At 40.4% G+C, this 27,252-nt stretch overlaps 1 protein-coding gene across 3 annotated transcripts in view; it reads right to left on the bottom strand.

The window, feature by feature from the left end:
* tspan4a (tetraspanin 4a) overlaps positions 1-27,252 on the bottom strand; it is a 161,309-nt gene that overhangs the window by 120,811 nt on the left and 13,246 nt on the right. For 2 of the 3 annotated variants that reach the window (XM_084344820.1, XM_084344821.1), the window contains exon 2: positions 4,035-4,114. In XM_084344820.1, the coding sequence (XP_084200946.1) occupies positions 4,035-4,097 (63 nt within the window). In that variant the 5' untranslated portion in view covers positions 4,098-4,114. Of the gene's footprint in view, positions 1-4,034; positions 5,787-27,252 lie in introns of those variants that run through there. The other variant, XM_084344819.1, reaches the window with a different exon arrangement.

The following is a 27,252-nucleotide window of genomic DNA, read 5'->3' as shown; positions in this document are numbered from 1 at the left end:
GTCGCTGTAATCCACTGTAACTGCTGTGAATATGACAGCAGCTCAGCTAAGATACAAGCTCTTCAGCATCACATTTTAAGCCAACTGACATTAAATATTTCATACCAGTACAAGTTGTACAGTATATTTGCAGACTGATATGTGTTGGCTTCTTCTGTCACGTGCTGCACCGTCTTCTCACTCAGCATGTGGAGTCTTATTTTTCCTCCACCTTCACAACGTAATTGTGTGAATTTGACAGCGTTAAGTCGACAGTGTTGAGGTTTATATAAGTCAACATATATATTACCACATGAAGATTTTCTGTGCGTGTGTGTGTGGTTTGTCACTTTCCAATCTAGTTGTCAGTTTGTATCTGCAAATAATAACTTCCTGTACATTTAGTGCACTTGGCAGATAAACTGATTCTGTTAGAACTGTTTAACTAGAAAATGGATGGGTTTTTTTTTTACGCTTATCGCCACGGTGGTATGATGTTATTTATTTTCGCTCTGCATTGCAGAGATTATCTGTCAGTTAAACAGTCAGGCTTGTACCGTGCTGTGCTGTCTTTGTCCTGACACTTGCCTGTCTGGGTTTCTCTGAGTGAAACCTTTTTTTTCTTTTTTGTGTTTCAGCCAAAGCTGCACACACTATAACTACCCAGTCCTCAGGCAGTTTTCTCTCGTTGCCTGTGAAAAGAGACTTAAGTTCATGCATGCAAGAGAACCTTTTGGTTTTTCCTGGGGGCTTGGATTTGACCAGAAGGCTGCAACCAAGCACCCAGGAACAACACTGGACTCTGTAGCCTGTTTGACTTAGTGGCCAAACTGTGTAATTACAACATCATGCGCAGAAGTCTTTAGTGTGCATGCTTTATGGGCTGCATAGGAATGAATGGGGCCCCAATGCTGTATCCTGATTTTTCCTTAAAGGAACTTGGGGCAGGATCAAGAAATAAGACTCAATAGTGACACGACGGCCGTTGCGGCCGTTAGGGTAACTGCAGCCATCAGCCAAGCCGGCGCGGGAGCACGCATGAACTCTTCACAGCAGTTCAGCTGATGCTGTGACACTGTTATTTCTTTACTCGCTGTTCACGTGACTGTTTAATGCAAGACCTCCGCACATGCCACGCGCAGGTCCCATATATAAAGGGACATATTTCTAACTATTCGGTTTCAGACTAAAGGACCGTGGAAAATGCGCAGTCTGTAACTATTCAGTGTTACACAGCGGTGGACTAAGTTACATGTTTGCAGCTAACGCTACTTTGCACGTTAGGTCACTCCGAGTCCTCGGTGATCTCATATGATTTTCAAATCAAGCTCTAAACATGACCTGAAATGTTTTCTTACCTGGTTACTAGGAAATGAGCCATGTCAGCATCTGTTTTCAGTCCCAATTTAAGTTGACGCTGCCTCCATGAGTCGAACGCGTATCCGATGTTTATTCAGGTGCCAGCCCGGCTTTGGTCATAATTTCGTTTCGACTCACGACATGCCGCTGATAAAACCTTCGTTTTCTTCTTAGTATGACTTTTTAGTGGACTTTGTGTGGTGGTGGGTCGTTTGCTGGCCATTGCAGAATCCATTACTACCCAAAAACTAGTTTGGGTCCACCGCGCTTGTCTTCTTCCTGTATCCAAGGACGCGCATTCAGCGTCATCTGACGTCACGTCCGCAGGACTGTGCGGGAAATTCGGACCACGAATTGCAGTACATTATGCAGCACACAGCCTGTTCAAGGCAATGGAGAGATACGTTGGTGAGCTCATTCTTTTTGGTTTTGAACGCTTCATCACCCATTAGCATTAAAAAACTTAAAATGCATGTTTATTTTTTCACAAATCCTGCCCCAAGTTCCTTTAAATGATCCATGGCTGGAAGAGTTGTTTTCAATATGGTAGATATATCTCTGATGAAATTTTCTGTGTTTCCGTGCATACTTCTCCAGTAAAAGGTGAATGTAAAAAGGTGTAAACGACAAAAATTCAAATGTGTTTCTGCTGACTTCAAACTAAAACACTGTCTTGATTAACCTTAAAAAACAGCCAATCATGAAACCTGTTTATCATGCTGCCCAGTGCACAACTTGCTATTCATATGAGCCTATTAACACATGACATCACAAGACAGTTTCATTTGTGAGAATGTGAGAACTTACTAACAATTGAGTTTGTGGCGTTGGGAATGATGTGATATAAATAATCTATAGGGTGATAATCTGTGAAAGTGACAGCTGTTGTTAATGACAGCCCCTACTGTGCCCCTCTTTTCAAGACAAGAAACTTTCATTTGCAGACTGCCAACCTGTATGCATTTTTAGTTCAAAGTTCGCTGGTACGTTTTGTCGCTCAAAAAGCTTGTGGCGCCTTGAGAATGTGACCAATCTTGCAACTCTACTCGTGTCTGAAAATGAGAAGCTGCAGCAGTATGCCAATTGACATTGATTTTATCCTTCTCGTCCTTCTTCCTCACTCCGGCTGGCAGTTTCCTCAAGTGAAGACTGTTCTTTGAACTCCTTTGCTAAGGCAAATGGACTGGTGTGTGAGTGTGTGTGGAAAGTTGATTTAAGTAACCGGAGGAATGGGTATTTATTAATGTCCTGAAAAAGAACCAATGAAAAAAAAACTGTTTTTTGGCCACATGCACAGCATTTTTAGGCGTAAGGTAGTACTCAAAAACTTTCTTCAAGGTTGACAGGTCTGCACTTGCTGTGTCACTTTGTCTACAGAATATAAATGGCATGTTCAACACAGATGAAGTCACCCTCTTAAAAGTCTCATTTTCGCATAAGATGTGCAAAATCTTTGCACATCTTCATCTTTGGATGAACCAGTCGACATGCTCAGCAGCTGGTAAATTGCTACTGAAATTGTTGAGACATTGAGGTCTGACATTAGCCATCAGCTGCTCCTAAAACTCATTGATGTTATTTTCAAAGGCAGACTTTATATTGGAAGAGCTCCTCTGTTCTCACCTGGAGGATCATAACACGATTGGCTTCTGAACAGGAGAACGTTCGTCGTGGTCATGTGGTCATTATTTATCCCCAGCAGCGCACACACACACACACACACACACACACACACACACACACAGAGAGTGAGAGAGAGAGAGAGAGTGCGCTAATAATAAGCGCCGCAGCCCCTCTGACAGCGGTTTATAGCTGACAGAAGATGTAGAGGTGAAGAGGTCACTCATTCCTCAAGGGAGATTGCATCTTCGCAGCTAGATTGCATTTCATAGTTCAAGGCCTCATCTCATTCCATTACCAATAAGAACAGCAGTGTGAGAAATAAAAGTAATCCCAGCAAGGTAACAACAGAGGCCAGTCCCCTTCAAAACTCTGAGACAAGTTGCAAAGGATTGCACAAAGGGAGTCTGCAGCAGAAGAAAACACAGATGAAGCACAGATTGAGATCTTTGAACGTGAAACGCAACTGTGGTACATGACAGGCTTCACAGGGAGAATGAAAGTGATCTGTTGTGGGGCTATCGGAGCAGGATTGACAGCGGCAGACAGACACCGAAGCTCAAACATCCCCACGGCAAACAGATACAATCGGCCAGATCGAGCAGATTGACAGCAGATGCTTTGATGGGCTGAGAGGAGAGTGAGCAGAGGTAGATGAAGAATTACAGCACAACGGTAACACTGCGATTAACTAGTGTACACACAATGCAAGCTCAAAATATGCCAACGCTTAACATAGCAAACAATGCAGCGTACACCCACACTTAAAGTACTGTATAGGCAACAGAAAAAACTCGCCTCACCCACACAGTGGGCTTTGTACACATGATCTAAATGCATGATCTGTCTCTCACACTCCCCCCTCCTCACTCCTCTCACGTCACTCTGGTTGCACAGACACACAGAACAGAGCTCCCTCTAAGCAAGCCAAGAAAAATATATGACTACCAGAGAAAAGAAAAAAAATCAAGAAAGCAGAACATCACTTTAGGCTAAATAAACATCCCCTCAAACTCACACACACACACTCACACACTCAGAGATAGAAAAAAAAGAATTGAAGATGAGGCACTCACCCAGAAAAGGAGGTTGAAGAACACCATTCCATATCGCAGGGCCATCATGCAACCCTCGGCCATCCTGCAGCGCCGCAGTTCTAGGAGGAATATGAAGGAGAGGTCCAGGTAAAACACCACATACTTCTTCCCCTGGGCATAGCGCCCCTTGGACGTCTGCGGCCCCTTTGTCGTGTGGAAGCCAAACGCAAACGGCGGCCGCTTGTACTCAAACTCCCCACTGAAGCGGTGAAACCCAGAAGTGAACGGTGGCGTGTCGGGTTTGCTGTCCAGAGATGGACTGCGCCGGTATGGAGTCTCATCTGTGCTCGAGCGTCTCATTATGGAAGCCTGTATGAGTCTTTAATAGTCACTCTGTGTACTTCAGGTCTGAGTAAAGTCCCCAAGTTATTCCACTGAGGGCTGAGAGATGGATTTCAGCTGTTTCAACCTGTCCCCAGTTCAGCTCCAAATAATTATGACCCCTGTCAAACCCTGCGAGGGCTGATTTAATTGTCCCCCAAAGTGCGATCACACTTGATCTGACTTAATCTGTGGAAGAGAACGTGCTGCCATTCACTTCACTGAAGTTCTTCTCTTTAATCCTATAGTGCCTCTAATTTCAGCAGGAGACTTTGCATAATCCTGCTGCAACACCTGTGTAACTCTGTGTATTCAGGACATAATCCCAACACACACACACACATCTGCGCATCCCTGTTTCCCTCTCTGTAATCGCTCAAACGCAGGTGTCATGCTCTGAGAGATAAGCTGGTTTGCAGTTTCATCTCGTAACAGTTCAATCAAGGAAAACGACTGAAGGGTTTCAACTCGACCGCTCCAGCTGCTCGGGGTTGACAAAATGATCCAGAAACGTCCTACCTGGTCTCATGAGAAATTCCTGAGCAGGTGCTCTCGGCTGGGAGGTAATGGCACCCCTGCTTCAGCCAATCAACTTGTTTTACTCAGTAACAGATTACACATCCTCTGAGAATGGAATGCAGCGCTGTGGTCTAAGTGGTGGATGAGTGTTCAGTATGTGGTTGTGGCTGTCGATGTGCTTTTGCTGACATGCATTAAAAGAACTAAACGAGACAAGGAGATGAGAGGGAAGGATGGTGTTAGGAATGTGAGAAGAAGGTCGAAAAGAAGCATGAAAGGATGAATAACGCATGTGAGTGGACCATTCTTTGGCTTCTTGAATTGATATCCCTTTTGAATTCCTGCCTCCTCTAACTTGTGTCTTTTGTCTCTCAGTGTCCGGGGGTTACTCTGCCTCCCTCAACAGCCTGCTCTTCACACATTTAGCGATTCGCCCTCTTTAACTCCCTCTTATTTTCTCCCGCACCTCACTCTAAGCCCCTCTCTGTGCTCCCCCTTCTGTGCTGACGGCGGTTAATTAATTTCCAGACTCTCATCAGTGAGGCAAAGTGTGCGGTGTCCCCTCTTCTCGTCTCTCTCCCTCCTCCACTACAGCATTTCTATCCTCTTCTCCAGGTGGGCAGGGAGATCAAGGTGTCCGCCGGGGTCATGGCCAAGCAGCGAGAGAAGAAAGAGCAAGAAGGAGAGACGGGCAGGGAGAACAGAAAGACAGTTTCCTCAGAGAAGAAAAGAAAGACTGCAGTGTGTGAGCGGTAGTCCAGTCTGGCTGCCTGAAGCTCCCTCCCTCTTTCTCACATGCTCCTGTTCTCTTTCTCCCTCCCCCTTTTCTTTCCTCCCTTCTCTCACAAGCTCCGATGCTCTCTCATCCGCACGCACAATCTCAAACACCCCATCCCTCCACAGTAACTGTCCCCAAAACCTGGCAGCGCGAAAGGCAGGGGCAGTCATTCATATTCTGGCCACACCCTACAAGGGAGCTCAACCAATCAGTGTCTCGCAGCCCCATCCTCCCTCGTGCGCACGCCGATCATGCCCTACCATCTACCAGATAACACGCACACATGAACACTCACGCACACAACATGTGAGCACACACAAAACCTGGTGTGCTGTTAACATTCCAGCACTGGGAAGCCTGCTGCACTTGCGCTAGTGCTTCCTCCTCCTCTCCTCGCCTCTCTGCCTCCTGCCTGGAACTCATTCCACATGCAGAGGTTGTTCTTGCGCACAGCCCAGGCTGCTCTCTGCACGCTTGGCTTCAGTCATGCTCCTCTCTCCCTCCGGACCTAGACTTGGGTCACACAGTACCCATGTAGCTGCTCTTGGCACAGATTTCCACAGCAAAAACAACTCACCTAAAGTGTGTCTTTGTATGAACGAAGTGGGAAGCGCACACTGCTGCTGACAGTTACACAAAATATCTGCATGCTCTCCACAACCTGGTAGCCATCTGGGTCAGTGGTTTGATGAGTCCATGGGGACGTTTCAAAGCTGCAGAGGTACTGACTTTATTCATGGCTGCATCAAGTATTTAATGGATTTCTGTTTTGTCTCCTGTGTGTATTTTTGTCAGCCTGCGGAGGCGGCGGCCGAGGAGAGTGAATGTGACTTACTGACTGACATCCCTGTATGCGCAACTGTTGGGCTGATGTTGTTTTCTCCAAAAAACATTACTGGGAATGAGGCAATATCAAAAAGTTAAAGGGTCAGTTCAAACTAAGCTGAAAATTCAGTCACGATCTACTCAACCCCATGCTGATTGAAAGTCGGGTGAAGTTTCGTAACCCACAAAACATTTTTGGAGCTTCACAGTAAAACAGTGTTGCATCATTCTCCTAAACAACTGAAGTAGATGGGGACTAAAAACATAAAATGGCTCCATACAGCTCATCCGGTATAATCCAAGACTCTACAGAGGCCCCGAGATACCATGTCCAGCTCCAGGAACTCGGATTACAGCAGGTGAGCTTTATGGAGCCATTTAATGTTTTGTTTTTTTCTGTTAGTCTAAAATAAGTTCCCGCCTACTTCAGTTGTTTAGGAGAATGCTGCAACGCTGTTTGGCTGTGAAGCTCAAGAAATTTTTTGTGGACTATGAAACTTGAGTAGATAATGACAGAATTTTCATTTTTGGGTGAACTTATCCTTTAAGATGTTGGTGAAGCTTGTCAGTCATCTGAAACAAGTCCAGTTGCCTGTGATATAGCACTTAGAATTATCCTTTGAGACAGAGTTTGGACTTGAAAAAGGTATTTATCCAAAGATTTAAAAACTGAGCTAATATCCGTCATGACTGGGATAGTTGCTGTTCTACTACATGAATTAGTATCTCAGGCACTTGCTATTTTGAATTTTAACCCCTAGTGATTTTTACAAGATTAAACAACAGCAATTACCGGCAACACAGGAGTGACTAGCAAAGTAAAAACAGGGGAAGGTTGACGTTTAATGTTTTTTCTACTTTGGAAAAATGTGTGAGGAAGTCGTTCAGTTATTTCTCATAGAAATGACAGATATTGTGATTTTTTTGTAAAGACTCAAACTGCGTTTGCCTGTTTGGCAGCCTTGTTGGTTTCTAATAATGCAACCTACCTCCCATCCACCTCCTGGTGTGAAAGTCAGCTAATAAGCATATACTGTGAATGTGATATGCCACATCCGGTACTAATGTCAATCTTGGACGTATCTGTGGTTTACAGGAAAGTTAATTGCTAACATTATATTGTGGTGACTGGGCTGGAGTGCCACAAGGCTCAATTCTAGGACCACTCAAACCATTTTATAAAAGCGAGCTTCAAATTTATTTTTTCTCAGTTTGGGATGTGGGGATGATTGTGTTTGTATATTTTTATTGTCTACCTTCATATTTTGTACTTCAGTATAATGTCTTCTTCTCTAACTGTTTTATAATTATAGCTACTTTCCCAGGGATTACTGGTGGAAAACACCAATTTGCAAAAACCGTTGCTACTTTACATCTCTTCCTTGTTTATATCAAGTTTCTTTGTACATTGTCTCTGTTCAAATAAAAACACATGAAACACATTTGAAGTTAACAGCGCCATATACTGGCAAAAAGCATGGTTGCCACTTGCCAGGTTTCCATGCTTCGTGTTTCTGTACCATAAATGTATCCAGATTTTGAGAAAATTTGCATAAGAAAATGCAAATTAATACCATTTCCATCCACCACTGCATTGGGAATATTAGAAGTCGGGTCATCGAGATAAACTGTTGGCGCAGCTAATTTTCCAGTTAGGTGCCATTAATGTCATGGTTTGGGTTTTTGGTTTAGTATTCATGTTTTATTTTATAATATAAATTATGTCCTTGTGTCAAGTTTTACTTTCCACTTCCTGTCTTTGTCTTTTTTCCTGCTCTTTTTCCTGCTCACGTGTGTTTCCTTAGTTAATCAGCCCCTATGTAATTAAGTTTGTGGTTTTTTTTCTTCCACTTTTTGTTGGTTCGTCTGCCTCTCATGCATTCCTGTGTCTGTTCTTCGGGGGCTATCTGGTTTGTTCTTAGTTTTTGTATAGCTCTTTAGTTTTCTTGGATTCTCCTGCCTCCCTTTTTGCCTTCCTTTTTGTTGCCAGTTTTTTTGTCGCCTGCCTTTTATTTGCTTGCATTGTGGATTTTGGATTTTAGGACTTAAGCTCTGTTATTCAAGCTTGCTTATTTTTTTAACCTGCCTGCCTCTGTGTCTTGCGTTTGGGTCTTTTTTGTGTAAATCATAACAATAAAACTATTGCAGAAGAGGAGGGTGCAACAAGATAACTAAGAGCACAAGTCAAACTTCAAATGGAAGAATACAATGATGAAAATATGGCCAAAGGATTCATATTTTAGGTGATGATACACTAATGAAAACATAGTTATGAATAGTGTATTCCATTTCCAGCATTGCAAGAAGCACCGAAAAGTCATACTTGAGTTTTGGTGTAAAAATATGACTACACCCAAACAAATAGTTGATATGTAGCTGATAATGAATGTAATTAATTATAGAAAGTAAGTAAAAGTAAATTATATGACCCAGGTCGATTTTTCAATCAGCATTTTTCAGATTTTCTGACTGTCGGAGTGTATTTTCTTTTATCTGATTGCCAATAAAATTAATTAATTTATAGGTGCGCTTCTTTGCCTCTGATGCAGCATGTAATCTGCAAGTAACTAGTAACTGAAGTATCAAATAAATGTAGTGGAGTGGAAGTACAATATTTGCCTCCAAAATGTTGTGGACTGAAGTATATAGTAGCAGAAAATACTTGAGTAAAATACAAGTACCTCAAAATTGTACCTCATTCCATCACTGCTCATTACTGCCAGTTGAGTCCCCTAAATCCCACACACAGCACCTTTAAATGTGCATGAAATCAGGTGGACAAAAACCCACCTATAGACACACACAATCCACAATCGAGCGAAGTGCCTGTGACATTTACCAAGATAAATCCTGTCTATCACAAATCTAAACAAAGGTATCTGTCCCCATACTGAGCGTGCTTATTCATACATGGCCTATATCACTCACAGTGCATGAGGAGAATATATTTAGTGTGATCCATCTCACTTATGCGTCAAGCATGTTAGTAATTTGCACAATCTTCTGTCACTTTAATGAAATACGCAAAGTGGGAGGAATGCAGCAGGAAACTCATTAGTGGCTTTCATCAACATACTGTGACAATGCAAAGCAAAACATGTTACTTCTCGTCATTCATGACATCCCTTAACCTGACATATCCACCGCCACACAAACAAGAGAAGACAAGTCTACCCTACATTTTTACACACACACACACACACACACACACACACAAACACACACACAAACAAAGTAAACGTGCAGTGGCACCCCCGGGGGAAGCGGTATCTTTGATGTACTCAGCATGTACAAACACACATGATGAGAAAGAAGGTTTTGGCTGCAGCGAGGAAACATGATGATGAAATTCTTCTCCATTAACACTGAAGGTTTATAAATAAGGGCACATATTAAATCTCTTTATGGATTGCTGTGATGTGAAAAAAGGGCCGTGCTCAGTCAGATACACAAAGCGCGCCGTTCTGCTGCACTTCGGTCTCCATACAGCCATAAAGGGGCAGGCGTCTGGCTCGGTTTCCCTTGTTTAGAGCTGGAATATGAGTCTCTTCTGAATATCACCACTAAATGACAAAACAGGCTACAAGGATAACTGCAGTGTGCACACAGCAGCATTATGAGCGTATGAAATGAGAATGGCTTTCCACAAGACTGGCAAATTATTTAGAGCTGTTTGCCTGGTTGAGTTTTAGCTCATGCAACCAACAAAAAACTTTTCCCTTCACGCTTTTAATGTTGGGCTGTTTCGGGAAAGTTACATTTCCAGACTTAATGTGCCTCTTTTCAGGCGACCTATTTTGTCCTTGGACATAATTAGAAGGTTATAAATCAAGGTTACGGCTTAATGATTCAATTAAGCGTTGATCATGGGAATTCATAATGATACAGACGGCAAGAGCAGCCCTGGTTCCTGATGACATTATCTTAATATCTGAATTATCCTGTTATATTGAGATAAACAGTTTTCTCTTGATCACAACTCAATGATTTTAATTTTGCAAGGTTACAAAGTATATTTCTCATATTGATACTATTTATATTAAAGCAGCATTATGTCACTTTTCCACCTTAAAAAAGCAGCTTCAAAACGATTTTGATGGTACAGTGTCTTGTAATGGTGTCTCTGTCTCAGCCACTCCGCCCCCATCACTTGTTTTTGCTCTATGTCACTTCAGTGAGAGGATAGGATTACAGCGTTACATACATGCTTACTTCAACATACAATTTTTAACACATAACATTATTATGATGTAATGAGTTTATTTTGTAGTTGGCACCGTCATTATGTCTGACAAATTGTTACAGACCTGGGATTTGTATTTACGACTTTCAGATAGACTGAATGAGAGGTAAAAAGTAATTGTTCAGTGTGTGCACGAACTCAGGCGATCATGCCCGAGTTTCCGACTTGGAATTCTGACTTGGATGGCCGTTCCATTGCACTTTTCCGTGTCAGAGGTCGTTCTTTCCCGAGTTCCGAGTACATGGAACGCACCATTATGCCATAGACCATATGTCACATGGCGGCCATTTTACTCGCTCAGGGTGTACTGCCTTGTTCCAGGTTGAAAGTTGTAAAAACGTAGGGAGTATCACAAATAAAAGCTTCCTGATGGATTAGCAAATAAAAAGACGATGGATAGTGAAGATTTGGAGGGACATCAGGTTGCATGTCAACATAAAACAGCATATTAGATAACCTATTAGCTATCCCAAGAATATGCTAGCTAACATTATTGTGGATTACATCCAGTGTGTGTCACTTCCAGGCTTAAATAATGTGTCCAAGATACGTTTTGATAAAAAACATAGAAAAACATTGAAAGGTGTAAATTCAATCTAAAATATCAACACATCTCGGACACATTATTTAAGCCTGGAAGCGACACTCACTGGATGTAAGCAAACAATAACATTAGCTAGGAAGTGGATGAAGGCCTACTTTCAGTTATCAAATAGGCTTGTATTGTTTTAAGTTGAAATACAGTCCACTGTCACTCCAAATTTTCACTATTAATCATCTTTTCAGTAGCTCATCAATCAGGAAGTGGTGAAATAAAAACAATTTATCAGATTCACAACATTATAATGACTTGCAACCTGCAACACAGTAGAATGTGTTCTATTTCCCAAGAAATCTGTTTGATATCTCGAAATACAAAATATAATTTGATATATTTATACATTTTTTATTTTTCTGCATCAGCGCTAGAAATCCACTGTTTGTCATCTCTAGTGCAGCTGACACAATCCCACCTCTACATGTTATTGTAGTGGTGATAAAAACATTAATAACCTAAATGGATCCTGAAAGAAACTTACAGCTTTTGACATTGGTAAAGCAACATTATGTAGAATTTTTTTGTGATTTGGCGATTTTTGTGTGATTTGGCGCCCCCCACAGTTTCTGAGTGCAACACCACTGTCGTAAATACAAATCCCAGGTCAGTAACAATTTAATGTGACATGTCATCTTATCAGTTGTTGATATGAACATTTTGATGAGTGCAGCTTTCAGGACTTCACAGGTGAAAGCTCTGAATAAAGCAGGATCTTAAATTTGGATTACTGACAAAATGACAAAATGTGTTACATCATAACATTGTTATGTGGTGAAAACTTGTATGTTGAAGTAAGCATGTATGTAACACTGTGATCTTACCATCTCACTGAAGTCACATACAGAAGAAACAAGTGACAGGAGGGCGGAGTGGCTGAGACAGAGACACCATTCACCCTGTTACAAGACACTGTACCATCAACCTGTCATTTTAAGGTAAAATGTTACATAATGTTGCTTTATGGCACCTTGAAATTTCTTACAAACCACCTTAACGTTTTGCTTTACTGCAAGTCTGCAGAACGTTCCATTTCCTGGCCATGACTAATGTGCAGACCAGCGTATCACATCGTGTTTAATCATCAGAATCTGAGAATTTGCCAGGCTCAGGTTCTGTCAAGATATCACTTCACAAAAAACCACAGCTGTGTGTGAGGCTGATGAGCCGACTGAAAGCACATTTCACAACAGCATGACAGAAAGGATGATTTAGGAAACAGAGCCATGAGGATTAATAAAAACAGCTCTGTTGGGAAATAAACATGTTTTACCCAACCGGGCCGACTCATGAGGCATTTAAGATGCGCTTCACTGACAAAATAAAGATGAATGGACAATAAAACTAAAATAGATGTCTCAAAAAATGACAAAGTGGGAACTGGAAACAGCGTTGTATACATAAGAAAGGGAAATACAAGATGAACAAATAATGGAAAAGTCTCCTTGCAGAAATCACAATCTAATATTGTTAGTCTCTCTGTATATTCAAAACCCAGTGGGATGATGTTTTTGTATGCTGTTAATAATTTATATATTTGAAAACAGATATCATTTTGATGCACAATGACAACATAACAGTAAAGTGAATTTGTAGGTGGATGTACGATATTCAGGACCAAAACCGCGACCTCGACTGTGTCTAAATGTAGCGCATTTAGAAAATGTGGCCTCGTGTACCTGACAACAGTCAGGCAGAGATCTAAACTGGAGAGTTTATTTGGTGCTACAGAAACACAGTGCTGTTGGCATAGTAATAAGGGAGATCATTAATATAAGAACGATTGCAAAGGCTAATAAAAAAACATCAGATTAGACAGAATCAATTTTCAAAGGTGTTGAAAGGAAAACCTTAACAGCTGTTGGCAGTTAATTCCATTTAAAAAAAAAAAGCGTGTTATATGAACCTGCAGAGATTACAGATGGCATGTTACCTAATTATTGTATTATGAATGTTTCAAGATATTAAATAAATGAGAAGTGTGAGGTAGTCTCAAAGCTTTAACAGCAGGACATTGTAGATAAATATCATTGCATCCATTGCTTATTTTCAATAACTAAAGAGAATCTGTGAAACAGAGAGCGATGATGAATATGAGACTTGACATTAGTGGCAAAGTGTAAGACACATAAACAGGGTAGGTCTGATGGGACAGCACGAGAGTACAGAATGCCTCAGTAGTCGAGTCACAAACACAGAAAACAACAAACAACAGCATCACTCACTTCAGCAAATGCCCCAAAACAACAAGTGTTTACATTTCAAAGCCCTCTAATGGTCGTATTAATAATGACAGGACCAAAGGAGGAAGTCAGGTTGTGTTATTATAGAGAAAGTCCAAGGGAATACAGTTCGCTTTCTGTTTCCAAGTGACAGTCAAGGGGGTTGCTGCAGCAACGATGTTGAGTTTATGGCAGAGAAATTTAACTGCCACAAAAGTTCCCCACTCCAGCATGAACTGTGACCATAGTTGTTCCATTACCCCAACCTCTGCACCCAAAGGTCATATTAATCATCATTATTTAGACAAATCATTTGTCAGAAATAATACTCTCCCCACGGCTGGGTGCAGAAAGGTGCTGACTGTGAATTAATCATTTTAAAATGTTTGTCGGGTCCAAAATGTTTTTTTTTTTTTTATCTCTGTGTACGAATTCTGACGGTTGGTTCCAGCTTCTAACAAGGTTTGTTTGTCAGCCAATAGTGTGACGCTGTTCGTATCACGTGGCATCTGTGTTTCATCAGCATCCAGAGTCTTGGTAGTTGCCAGTTGCTGGAAAAAAACCTAAAAATTGCTGATTTGTATAGTATGCGCTCAGCATACTGCACTGCCCTGACATTAGCTACATGTAGCTAGATAACCTCAAACTGGCAACAACAGCAACAGCAGCGTTTTAACATGAATGCAATGGTTGGGGAAAGTTATCAATAACTTTAACGAAGTGGTTGTAGTAGTAGTAGTTGTTTTAACCAAAACCACCACCTCTCCCTACAGTAAATCTAACCAAACCATTAACCGTAGCTTTGTCACATCAGTTGGCAGCAGGTGAGGTTGAGGATAGGAAAGGCTAATATTTGACCTGTGATCATACTTGTTTTAATGATCACGTAAGGTTCATAACTCACCTGTCATCACAAACAAAGCTCTTTATTTACATGTTTGAATCAAAGCATTCACAAGAAACACTCAAAAACACCAGTAGAGGTAGCTGGAAACAGCTGTTCACGAGTCGTTTCCCTCCTGTCTGTGAATAACCACCATACCCAAATTTCTGTTTACAGCCACTTAAAGTAAGCAGGCTAAGAAACCGAACCATGTGACATCTGTTTATCTGTCAGTCCATCCATCAATCTCCTCAGCTCCGTTTCAGTATTGTGGACAGCGCTGCACCTACACACACCCGCTAATGATCTGCGCTCATTTCACCATTTCACAGCACAAACGCTGTGGGGCTTACAATAATCATATTTAAAAATATTAAGACTCCAAAAAGTATTTGACCGAGTGCCAGCATAGCTTTTTTGACATGCAGAAAACTCTGATGGGTCAGGCGTCATTGAGTTTTTAGACAGCTTTATCCTTTTCTTTCTCTTTTATTTTTAAATACCTTTTTTAAATGCATCCAAAATAGGCAATAAGGCAACTTTTTTAAGGATATACTTAAAAGGGGCACTTTGTAGTTTCGGAGAGGAAATTCGAACTCAGAATTTTAATATTTATAATATTAATGAGGTAATATTACAATTACATTCAATAACTGAATAAACAAGTTGTTCTCAGAGGAAAATAGGGTTTCCAGAACATTGTTTGAAGCTAAAAAGGTGGCAGGTGCTGCCAAATATAAACAAAGTAAAACAGTATGAAATTGTGTTGCCCTCAGTTTGTTTATTCAGTTTATCAGTCATGAAAACGAAGAGAGTTTGTTATTTTAGTTTGTTTTGACATAAAAATAAATCAGTCAATGAAGATCTTTCTCTTCTGAGAATTTCTTCCCCAAAACTATGTTGTGCACCTTTAAAAGTTAGAGAGGCTGCTTACACTATTTCTAACTTTCCCATATGTGCAGTAAAAACACACGGCACATTAAAGCAGAAAAACTAAAAGATGTAGTCATAAACCTGACAGAACACAAGAAACTCTCGGCTCTCGGTTGAGGCTGAAGACAGAACTGATGTATAACTGGTGCAACGGGCCACAAATACTTGACTTTTATTCAAATACTATTGATGTGGGCAACAATAAGTAGAGAGCTGCCCACACAAACACTCTGAAATTGTTAACAGATGGCTAAAATTGTAAATTAAACATGAATTAAAAAATTAAAACACACATTAACCGTCATGAATGATTAATAAGAACCCACAAAGCCCAAGAGTGAAAAATAAATGAGTCACACCTTTGTCACCATTAGTCGAATGTGTTGACTTAATACCTCTGTGCAATATGATTTCGCATTAATTACTGCTGTTAACTAAAAGATTTAATTAATGTATTAACTCAACAAGGGGATTTTACATGAGGGGACACAAAACAATTAAGTCACCATGAAAGGCATGTGAGACAACCGATTGTTCATCACGCGAGATGTGTTTGTGGACGAGCCCACTGATGTCTGTAGTTGTGTAACCCGACACGCTAAAATGTAATTACGTTGTACGGCACGCTCGGAGCAAAACAATATTCTGCATATGCAAAGAGTTTAAATGTGGGCGGCAGTAAAGAGTGGATTTATACGCCTACCTGCATTCATTGTGTAACGAAGAAAATAGAAATTGTTTTGTATTCCCGTGCATCAACACAGATAAATATTAAAACGACCCTGCTGTTGGCTTCAAGCTGCTTAGTTTTTGTGGCCTAAAGTAGAATTTGCTCTCTTTGGACCTGCCCGCCTACAGACCTTACAGCCAGCACACTGTGCCAGGGCATGCACATTTTAAAGGGATAAGACTCATGATATTCTCTGTTTTTAAGAACATTTATTCTTGACTATGGAAAGGGTTTAGCTGAGTAATCCAAATTTAAGATCCTGCTTTATTCAGAGCTTTCACCTGTGAAGTCCTGAAAGCTGCACTCATCAAAATGTTCATATCAACAACTGATAAGATGACATATAGAGAATTACCACGCATATCTGCAGTTTCCTCCAGCTCTACCATTTTAACATCTTTCAGCTCATTGTTATTGGTTTCTCCAGCCCACAACTTGACTGTATTGGTCGCTCTCACCGCTCTTCTTTCTTTCTTTCTTTCTTTCTTTCTTTCTTTCTTTCTTTTAAATGTAGTTTGGGGATTTTAAACACCTTTATTTGACAGGACAGCTTGAAGAGTTGACATAAAGAGGGGACGACATGCTGCAGCTGCCCAGGGTTCAAACCTGACCTGTGGCCCCCTGCTGCATGTCATCCCCTCTTTCTGTCAACTCTGTCTAGGACACAGCCCCTGTATGTCAGGTGCATGCTCTACCAGCTGAGCTACCAGGGCGCCCAGTATATGGCACTTTCTAAGCATAAATTGGGATTTAAAAAAAAAAAAAGACTTGACGTGGAAATGTACGTACATTTACAGAAACTTCGACCAATCCATAGAAACTTTTATTGTGAGGTGGTGAATTTAAGCCAGGCTATGTGGTGATCCACATTATCACAAATATTCAACAGTGTTGTTCGTACATGCGCTTTGTAGTGAAGCGTAATTATTCCATAAACACCTTTCAGTTGTAATGGACGTAAGCCAAGTCAAATCTTCAATCAACATTTCATCAGCGATTGAAATACATGTAGGGGAATAAAAAGTCTAATATTCCCCGCTTAAATGTAGCTGCATGGAAGGACGAAGTAGCATTAAAATACATAGTACAAGTACCCCAAGTTCAGTGCTTGAGTAAATGTCACATGATTCAATCCCTGCAGATGAGATAGGGATCTCGGAGATTGATGTGGAATTGTCTAATGCTTTGTTGCTTTTGTTCTTTGACGACATTAAAAATACAGTCTTTAAATCCTGCAGCTTCCTAAATCGTCAGGTGGCCTCGCCCGTCCCAGTTTTGTACAGCACTGGGCAGCAAATATTCAAAAGCTTTTACATTGGAGGGGCGAATCAACTGCTGGCTGACCTGCCTGAGCATAAATAGAAGCAACTTCAGCCCAAATTTCACTACGCTCATGTGCTCCCTGCCCAAGTCTGTCTCTACCATCAGCATTAATCAGCATTAGTCCTGTGGTTATTCAGTCTTTAAAAGGTGGAGGCAATTTAGACGGCAGGACAGGAGCATAACGTCACTTAACGACTTCTGTGATGAGGAAATCTTCGTGTCTCACTGTAGACCCCCATCAGAAAAGGATTATTTCATATATAAATGACTCTCGGTCAGTTTGAACTGTATTATATTAGTATTTCTTCTTTCTGTTACATTTTTTATTTCATTTATTTATTCATTTAATTAAAGACGAATTTCCTTCCCTTTATTTAACTCTGTGTGAATTTTTCCCTCTGTTTTGTTTGTTGCCTGAGGCAGAGGTGCTTTTTTTTGTTTTGTTTTGTTTTGTTTTTTTTGTGAATATACAACTTCCAATGTAAATGCTCAAAAAAGAATTACGTATATATATATATATATATATATATATATTGAACAAAATCCTTTTCTCCTCTTATCCTCTAAGGAGTCGTTTGCTAACAGAAAGCATCGCCTGAAGTTTTGTCATTTTTCTTGTCACTGTTGGTGAGTGTTTAGTGGCAGCTGGTAGTGAGAAAACTGCAGTATGGGTAAAAAAGGATGCACATCTTATACGGTTTGTTCACACCGCCTAAAGGTAAATTACCTATCATCAGGCAAGGTGAGCTGAGGAAATTGAACTTTAATTATTTATACAATGTTTATAGCACAGGCTGCCTGCACAGAAAACAGAAAACTAATTAGGTTTAAAGTTGTTATCTGCAGGTACCTCTGTCCTCGTGTTCTCAAGTGAGTCAACACAAGTAATAAGGATTGATCTAATATAGTATCTAATAATAGATATGAGCGTAATTCCCATGCATATTTTAAAGAAGACCTGTCGAGATGTGATTACACTACATACACTAACTCAAACAATGATTGTGCTGAACAGAGTCTTAAAATATTCATAATCTTCAGCTGCTGCATGCAGAGCTGTCTCTTGCTTCTCAGTGGCCATGTAGCTTTATGAGCTTAATTGTGACAGTCATAATAAATAAGCCAATCAAGTAAAATAAAAGGACTGTGACTTTAATTATGAAGCAATTTAATCACTATTAAACATTTTGCTAAACAGGTAAGTTGAGGAGCACTCAGGAGCTCTCAGAGGTCTGGTTGTGATTTACAAATGAGCTGATTCATCTGGGACCAAACTGCAGCTGCATCAGTCAGAATTAACAGTGAGATTTTATAATGTCAGGAGGAACAGTTAAATTGTGTGAACTGCATCAACGCAGAGAGACAGCACGGACTAAGTAACAAAAGAGGACAGGACAGAGTGAGATCTAACAAATGTATAAAACACCTCTGTAGCTGTGTGCACACTGGGGATTTAATTACTTCAAACTCAAAATCCTTTCTCAGTAAAGGTCTGGGAATATTTTCCTGCCCCGGTACACTGCCCTGCACACTTTGTCCTCCTATGAGTACAAGAACAAATTAAATTTGTGCTTACACATCCTCTTTTTCTCCTCTGTGAACCAGATGGCCAGCACTTATGACATTTCATCCATTTTATCATCAACTACTTTGAATGTTTAAAGTTGGACATTTTGGACATATTCTTACTGGTATTCGCTATTTTGCTTATTATATTATACATAATAAGAGAAGATCGATACCACTGCCATTATTTGTCCGATAAGTAGACGCTTAGCTTAGCTTAGTCTTTGTTTGCTTTCCTGGCAACCTCACAGTGACAACAAGACGTTAGGCAGTTACGTACTGGGCCGGGCCAAGAAATAGTCTATGCACTCAAATTACTCAAGTTCCCTCTAGTGGTGCTCCTGAATATCAAACATGTTAATAAAAATAATAAATTTAGTTATTCGGTTGCAACTATCATACTCTGCAGCCTACCTATGTTTCTAAAAATGTATTGGCTGATTCTGTTACAATATGTGACCCGTGACGTACATCAAAATTTCGCAAGCTAACATGTTGCCACTTCATTAGCTTCATTAGCCTTCAACTTTTTCTAAAAATGAAAGGCCAAATTGCTCCAGAGTCACCTGCTTTCAGCTTTGCTCCCTCCACAAGCGTGGCAGGTGTCCACTGATCCAGTGACTGTTGTAGGGATCAGACTGGAAGTCCCACCAACCACGTGACCCAGCTGTTCTCTCAGACTGAGACAATAGTACACAGAGGCTCAGCAACATTTAAAGAGCAGCGGTGAGTTTGACGTTTCTTTTTAGATTAAAGTCTCTTAATTATGTTTTTGCTGTAATATTATAAATACGTGCTGATGGGCCCAACCAATTTGAAATGCGTTCTACAGTCTATCGTATAATAACTCCCACTGCGTATGGGGCTATTTAGTCCACCATAGGTGGTAGTGAACGATGGACAAAGCCTTAAACTGAAAGAAAGTTGCGGGTGGCACTGGCAAAGAAGTGGAGGTAAAAAATAAGGAGGAAACCGCACTAAATGGGCAAAATCATGCATACAACAGCAACAAGTTCAACTGGTCTTCCCTTTGTTTTTCCATGCACTGCTTCGCTTAGCTGAACAGCCATTCATCATTTGCTTAATCAGCCAAAAAGCTTCCCTCCGTGGCCCCAACATAAGCCGATGGCCGACCGTCGGCTTGGAGTGTCAGGGCCCTTTGTCCCTCTTATTCAACCTCACCTGATTTCCTCCATTGTCCCACTCATAATTACAACAACCACCGAGCAATAAATGTAATTACGGGTCGTACTTAGCTCCGTGTACAGATGACCTTTACAGCTGGTGAGGAAAGGTTGTATTTACCGATGGAAATGAAAGTGATATCAATCAACTCACTCTCGAACAAGCATACAACCCAAAATCTTGAGCAATCTCTTCAACGTGGACATCCCTGCCAACTTGTGAAGGTGTGTCAATCCTGAATTTGCGCTCAAACTGCCAACAACGTGGTTGGCAGCAGTGATAGGCTGAAGTAAATTAACACATGACAGTACAAGCTGTGACAGTCCACTTCAACACATGGCAGATTCATGTTAAATCCTACATGTGTTCATTAAGTCATGGTAGCAGCACTGTGATAAACATTTTCAAGCTATTAACAAGATGAAAGTGTGGATGGCTGCCTTCCATTATTTACACCTCGTGGCTCTGACATTAGTCTAGTTCATACAATATCATTACTCATGGAGGATGATCACACAAAAGCAAACAACTGCCATCTCTGCCCTTAATCATGCTTGAATTCTTTCACTTTACAAATTGACAAGGAAATGACATCCAGATGCAGCATTAGTCAGCCGGTGACAAACAAAGAGGAAATCTCTCAAACATAATTCACGGCTATAAATATCTCCATCCGTTCATTCCCATCAAACATCTCTGTCGTATGTGGTGTCAGCGGCCTCATGACTGATTCTGATCTCATCTCGACACCTCCGAACAGCCGGCGTGAAATAGAAAACCCTCTGCACCTGCAAACATGATGTATGCATATGTGTCACACCTCCCATTTGCATTCTGCAGCTAATCCCTTCTAGCGGGAAGGTTATTACCCTGCTTGCCAGTCAAACGCTGCCCAAGAACAGACAAATATGCTTTCTGTGTGGACATGTATTTATGGACAGGAAGGCAAGAGAAAAAAGAAATCCCTCCCGGAAGAGAAGAGCAGCGTGGGTTTGCTGTACATTCATCCCTTTTACAGAAACAAACACACGTCTCACACATGTAAAAACTCACTATGGTGCTGCACACATGCATGAGCAACCGCCCCCACTGTGTTAACATGACAGATTGCAGACAGTTTCATACATACAGTACATGACTCCCACTGACAGATTATATCCTTCGAACAAAAATCTATTCACATCGAGAAAAATCCTCTTTTACAGAAATGATCCGACTAAAACTTATCTGCGGGTATAATTGAGTGAGTTGCTTTAAAGGTTTACTTCAAGTGTGCTTTTTTCTTCTAGCAAATACGATTGTCTCATTTCAGTACCACACACGCCCACACACGCAAGACAGTCTGAAATCTGATTTTCGCAGCCATGCTGAGACACAGGTCTTTAAATCTGAGTCGAATATCAAATCAATGGTTTAAATCTGGTTTGTGAAAATCAATTTCCGGGTGTGTGTGTCTTGCTTTCGAGACTGAAAAAGCATGAAATGTCTCACATGTCACGTGGACCGCCAGTCGGGTCTCGCTGGCTGCTCATTATACAGAATATCATCTCTAAGAGTGAATATATGGATGTCGGAGTGGATGTCCAATCACAGGGTTTCCAAAAAGTATTTTACTAATCAGAATTTTTGATTAGGACATGTTCTTATCTTTTTGTATCTGAGAGTGTTTGGACTGTTTAACAAATGGTTTTCAAGCCTAATGAGATGTAGAGAGGTTCTTTGTGTGGAGATTGAACATATTAATTAAGCTAAATGTGTGCGTAAAGCAGTGAGTCTATGAATTTGCATTTGCTCCAGTCGCTGTTGTATAGCTCCGTTGTATTCACTGAGTATATAGTGATAAACAGGCGTTACATTTCAAATAAATCCACCGTTTCATTTGTTCCGTCAGCCACACATACACACTCAGAAACACACTGAGACATCTGTCCTCCCTCATTCGCAGCACTAAGAGAGTATCACATCAAAACACATGCAGAAAAAAACACACAGCCAAAATCCCAGTGTGAGTAATCTCATCAGAGGGGTGTTCAGACAGGTGGCTGTGAGTAGGCAAACCTGCTTGATCCAGAAGACAGAGAGCACCGCAGAGATGACCGGTGATAAAGTCCCTGGAGCAGACATGAAACAACTCGGATCGAGCCACATCAATAGATGCACAAGTGTGTATTTGTGTTGGCACGCATATGTGTGTGTGTGTGAGCTCCATCTTCCCTCAAGGGCCTTGGACCATTGTGTTCTCGTGAGGCTGTCAATAGTGTTTTAAAAGACAGATACAATGCTACTTGCTTCAGTCTGAGTCCCAAGGCATGTGATGTTGCCTTATTCAACCTGACAGGCTGCGAGGAGCAGAGCTGCTAATGTCTGTTAATGTTAAAATCACATCATGCATCATATGTGCATGTATGAAATACTAAATGCAGAAGGACTTTCAAGCAACAGACTCAGTCTTGTCCGTGATGCAGGATGTGTTTACCTTCTGCAACTTCTGTTAAAGAACTGACAATGCTGAAATCTTTTCCTGGATTAAGCACAACCAGGAGAGCCGCAAAATGATGACACAAAGCTTTTTTTTTTTTATGAATCCCTCATGATCAAGTTTTATAGGGCTACTGGAATAAAGGTCAAAAACTGCCCAGATAAAAAGCCGGTCAGATAAACAATTCCTGCTCACAGTAACTGTAACATAAGGTTTCTTTACAGGCTGTTGATTGTGTTTCTATGGTGACATTACAGAACCAGCCGAATGATGACGTGTAGTCGAGTAACCAACCAGACTGTGGTATAAATATATATTTATCGATTACTCGATTCTGATTGGCTCACTTAGACCCAGAGAAGTAGCCTGTTCAGAGCGCTGAATGGATGCGCTAAACCCTGTATCTAAAATGAACTATTGTTCAACAGTATGGCCGTCTGCATCTATAACAAACCTTGCAAAAACTATAAGTTGCACAGAACATGGCTGCTAGTCTTGTTCTGGGCTGCTCCGTTAGAACTAGCACCGAAAAAGTTGCACTCCAGCCTCTCATGCCTCAGCATTGAGCAAAGGATTACATGGCCACATTGTTCCGTTGTACCATTCACTCAAAGATGCCCACATTTTATTGTATAGTTCTTATAGTTTAGTTAGTTTTAAGGGGTAAATTATTCCAACTTGTAGTAGCTCCATAAATGACAGGTTTTTTTCAATGAGTTGGTCCTTGGTTACACAAAATGTCCATTACCAGCAAACCTTGTGCTGTGATTATGTGTTTTATTGAAGTAAACTATTAATATCTGTTTAATAAAAAAAAATAATCATCTTTTTAAAAAAGAGGTATTTATCAGCATGGAGGTTACACAGTTTTGAATTAGTATATTGGCTGAATAAATGTGCAGAGTTGAAGCTTATTTCAGAAAAACTTTGTATGGTAGTGAATGGAGAGAGACAAATAATGTTTTGATCCCGTCTGAATTGCAATATGATGTTTGTCAATTACAAAGATCATTTTTCATCTTAAGGAAGTCAATCATTGAATGATCACCAAAACCTGTAACTTAAACCTTGTAGAGCTGCTCCTGTATATTAGCAGCTATACAACAGCAACCTATCACACAACTGCATTGTCAATATGACCAGTTTTACAGTGATTTTCACCTTTTTTTAGTATCTTTTCTGTGCCGAGTTGGCAGCCATGTTGGTGTTGGTGACTTATGTTGTGCGAAACGATATAGTTCACTGAGCGGTTTAACACAAAACTAAATGGTATTTTACTTTATTTACAACAAACTGAGACTTTCTTGACTTGGAAAATTATTTTAAATTGACAAACACCATATGTTTGATTTATGGCACAAATCAAACAGGATCAGAAAATGAATTGTCTCTCTCTCTATTGAACTCACTACTTTAGCTTGCAGCCAACATTACACTTTGTGCATAAACAGTGACATGGCTGGTTAGCTAGCTAGTCTCGTTGTTAAACTTGCTGTGAAATTAGATTTACTGTTTGTCTTGTGTAGTCTTGCTAGCATTTATGGCTAATAGCTAAGCCAGAGCAGACCCATTAACCTCACATTGTGAAGTGGTATCTAAGGTTTGTCCTATTGACTGGAGTAACAACGTTATGATGAATGTTTTTTTATGTTCATACTGATAAAGTATTAGAGCAGATCCTACAGAAGAAGGCCCACCTTGAACCTTGTTTTACCTTGTTAGAAGTAGTTGGACAAAACACTCATAACTGAAGGTCCACTTTAACTGCAAGTGAGCAAATCTGATAACGTGGTTCTGTAGATAGATAGAAAGAGGATCTTGAGTGGGTTATTGTTGTCCAACCAATGGTGATGCAGTTGTGATCATTGTCTGTCATGATATAATATGTTAGGTACTAAAAGTAACCCATATATCATTAGCACAAGAACAAACTAATATTTATTTTATACATGCTGAGTAGATCGTGTCATTTCTGATGATAACTGACAGTTTGATGAGCCATGAGTTGTTTCTCTTCTTTTACTACTTTCTTACTTTACAGATCTCTTTCACAGCTTTGAAACGGACCAGGAGCCAACTGCATGAGCTATTTGTGAGTTTAAACTAAATTATGACAGAGGTGTTTATTAAGGGGAGATTCAATGAATTTAAAGGGTGTACTAAATCAACTGACAAAGCTAACGTTAGCTTGCTAATATAAAACCCATTGTTGTTGGTTGGTTGGTTGGTTGGTTGGTTGGTTGGATTACAAAAAAAAAGCAGAACAGATTTTTTTCTATTAAACTTGGATGTAGGACGGGTCTCGGCTGAGAATAGACCCTGTTAACTTTCGCTAAAGGTCCGGATTAAAGGACGGATCCCAGATTTTTTTCTCACTTTCTCTAACATTGCGAGGTTTGTGCGTTTTTCAACATTTTCATTAATTTCTCAGAGAATTACGTATGCATCTTGATGATCAAAATAAGGCATCATTAGGTGGCTGGTATCTATGAGTGAGTACAGCTTAATGCAGATAAAGAGGATTGTTGGGCCCTGGCAGAGGTATGCACTCTACTAGGTGCCATTCTAGGTTTCCTTTTGAATTACACATTTCATTTAGTTTTTTCACTCTGGCCTATCAGCTTGCCATTGCTCCTGATGGCCCGTCCAGGAGTTGTCGCCCTTCAAAGAGCATCTAATCTGCCTTGATCCAGCATGGGTCAGTGATGAGTGTTGACTAATAAGTAATTTGCCTCCGCAGATAAAAGGTTTTGATCATCCAATGTGTGCAAATGTTTTTCCGAAAGCAATTACATGTTTCACTGAGCTGGATCATTTTCTTTAAAGGAGTTTGTTACCAGCTACCAGGCAGCTGACTGCTTCTGTGCCGTCCTGTGATAGGTGTTCTTTCAACTTCAAGAAATTATCATAAAAAAAAACTGACAAAAAACATCAGACTGGATTTCACATCTACCTCCTATTGTTAAACATTCAGACACATTGTTTTGCTTTGATAACTAGTAATCAGAAGCTAGTGTAATAGCTGCTTTTTATCTGGCACACCATGAAACACAATGGATAGTGTTAGGCTTTCTTTCAAGTTCACAGGACACCTTCGTCGCCAATTATCAACACGACTGTCAGCTGAGCATGCATTATGTGGTGAGACAGGATGTTTCACATGCGTTGTTGTGAATGTGAGCTAAATGGAGGTAGGCTGCATTGTGAGCGGATGATGTGTTAAATGGATGAAAGCACAACAAACAAAGTTGTGCCTGATGCAAAAAAGAATAAAAAAAGATGCTTTGTTCGGAGACAAGAATGGAGCATCTTGCATGTTATTCAAACTCTAAACCTCCAGATTAAAGGAAAAACCTGAATTATTTATAGGAAAATCAAAGGCGACCCATTGCTGCAGGTTTCATAGGCTTAGATTTAAATTGTTCTCTTTTAATATGTTTTCTTTTCCCATGAGGATGAAGTTCTCATTATTCCATATTCTGCCAATAAATCTCATGAAAAGACCAAAACCAACAAACCAGATAGTCTGTCTTATAATACTATGGCATTTCCCTACACTGTTTTTTTGGTGCGCTTTAGCTGTGCTGTGCAGTCATAAATAGGAGTATTTACACGTCAGGACATTAACGCAGTTTTAGGCTCAATGGCATGATGGCAGTGTCAGCAGAGGGCGGTCACAGTCAAGCACCATTTTCATCCTGTTCAATTGGATCCTGATGATTCTGATCTACTAATGGCAGCCTATACAAATTCAATAAACATACTTCCTTTGTTCGACATAACGGCTGACTGTTCTTCCATTATTCATCTCATGATCCCTCAAATTCATTTTCAGAGGAATAAGCTATGTCAAGCTTTGGCTACACAGGTAATACTTGTAATTGGATCAATTCATTGTCGGTTTTGTTATTCTCTAGAGCGCGGAAAGACATGTAAAGATATGTAATAGAGGCAGGATATTTTCCAGATAAACAGTAAATTAATTATCAATACATTTTACTGAATAAAATGACGTCAGTGCAAGGAATTTACAGTTATACATTTACCCTAGAATCTTTTTAAACAAGGTTTCATTTCGGTGCATATTGGACAACATGTATGCCGATACCGAGCTTGTATCCTCAGCCAGAGATTTTTAGTCCTCTCTGAACTTGAACACAGGGAAGTCATCCAGCTCTGTCCTTTCACCACACTCACTAAATGGCTCATTTAGCCCCCGGTGGCCAACATCCAAACTGCGAGCTGGCACTCCAGTGACTCCAGTATCCCCATTATCAGCGGGGGAGTAAAGAGGCTCTACAGTGTCATCTCTAATCACAGCTTAACAACACCTCCTAAAACCCTGATAAGACAAGAAAAGGCACTCAGAGAAAGTGGCATTAACACAGGCTTGGTTCTCACTGAATACCTTTTGTTTTGAATATCAGAAATGATTTCTATTACTATTCCTAATTATTTTGAAGCACTAAGGACTAAAAGCTGGAGGCTATAATCATAACAATCAGAGGTCGTAATATGCAAACAATGCAAGGTTACTGTAGCTCCTCCGAGTGAATAATTCATGAGGGACTTATCAAGTTATTAATGGAAGGTCT

The sequence above is a fragment of the Pagrus pagrus genome (assembly GCF_965226575.1).
Source record: "Pagrus pagrus genome assembly, chromosome: 1".
Classification (NCBI taxonomy): domain Eukaryota; kingdom Metazoa; phylum Chordata; class Actinopteri; order Spariformes; family Sparidae; genus Pagrus; species Pagrus pagrus.
The sequence above is the reverse complement of the archived record's forward strand: the minus strand, read 5'-3'. Positions and strand labels throughout refer to the sequence as shown.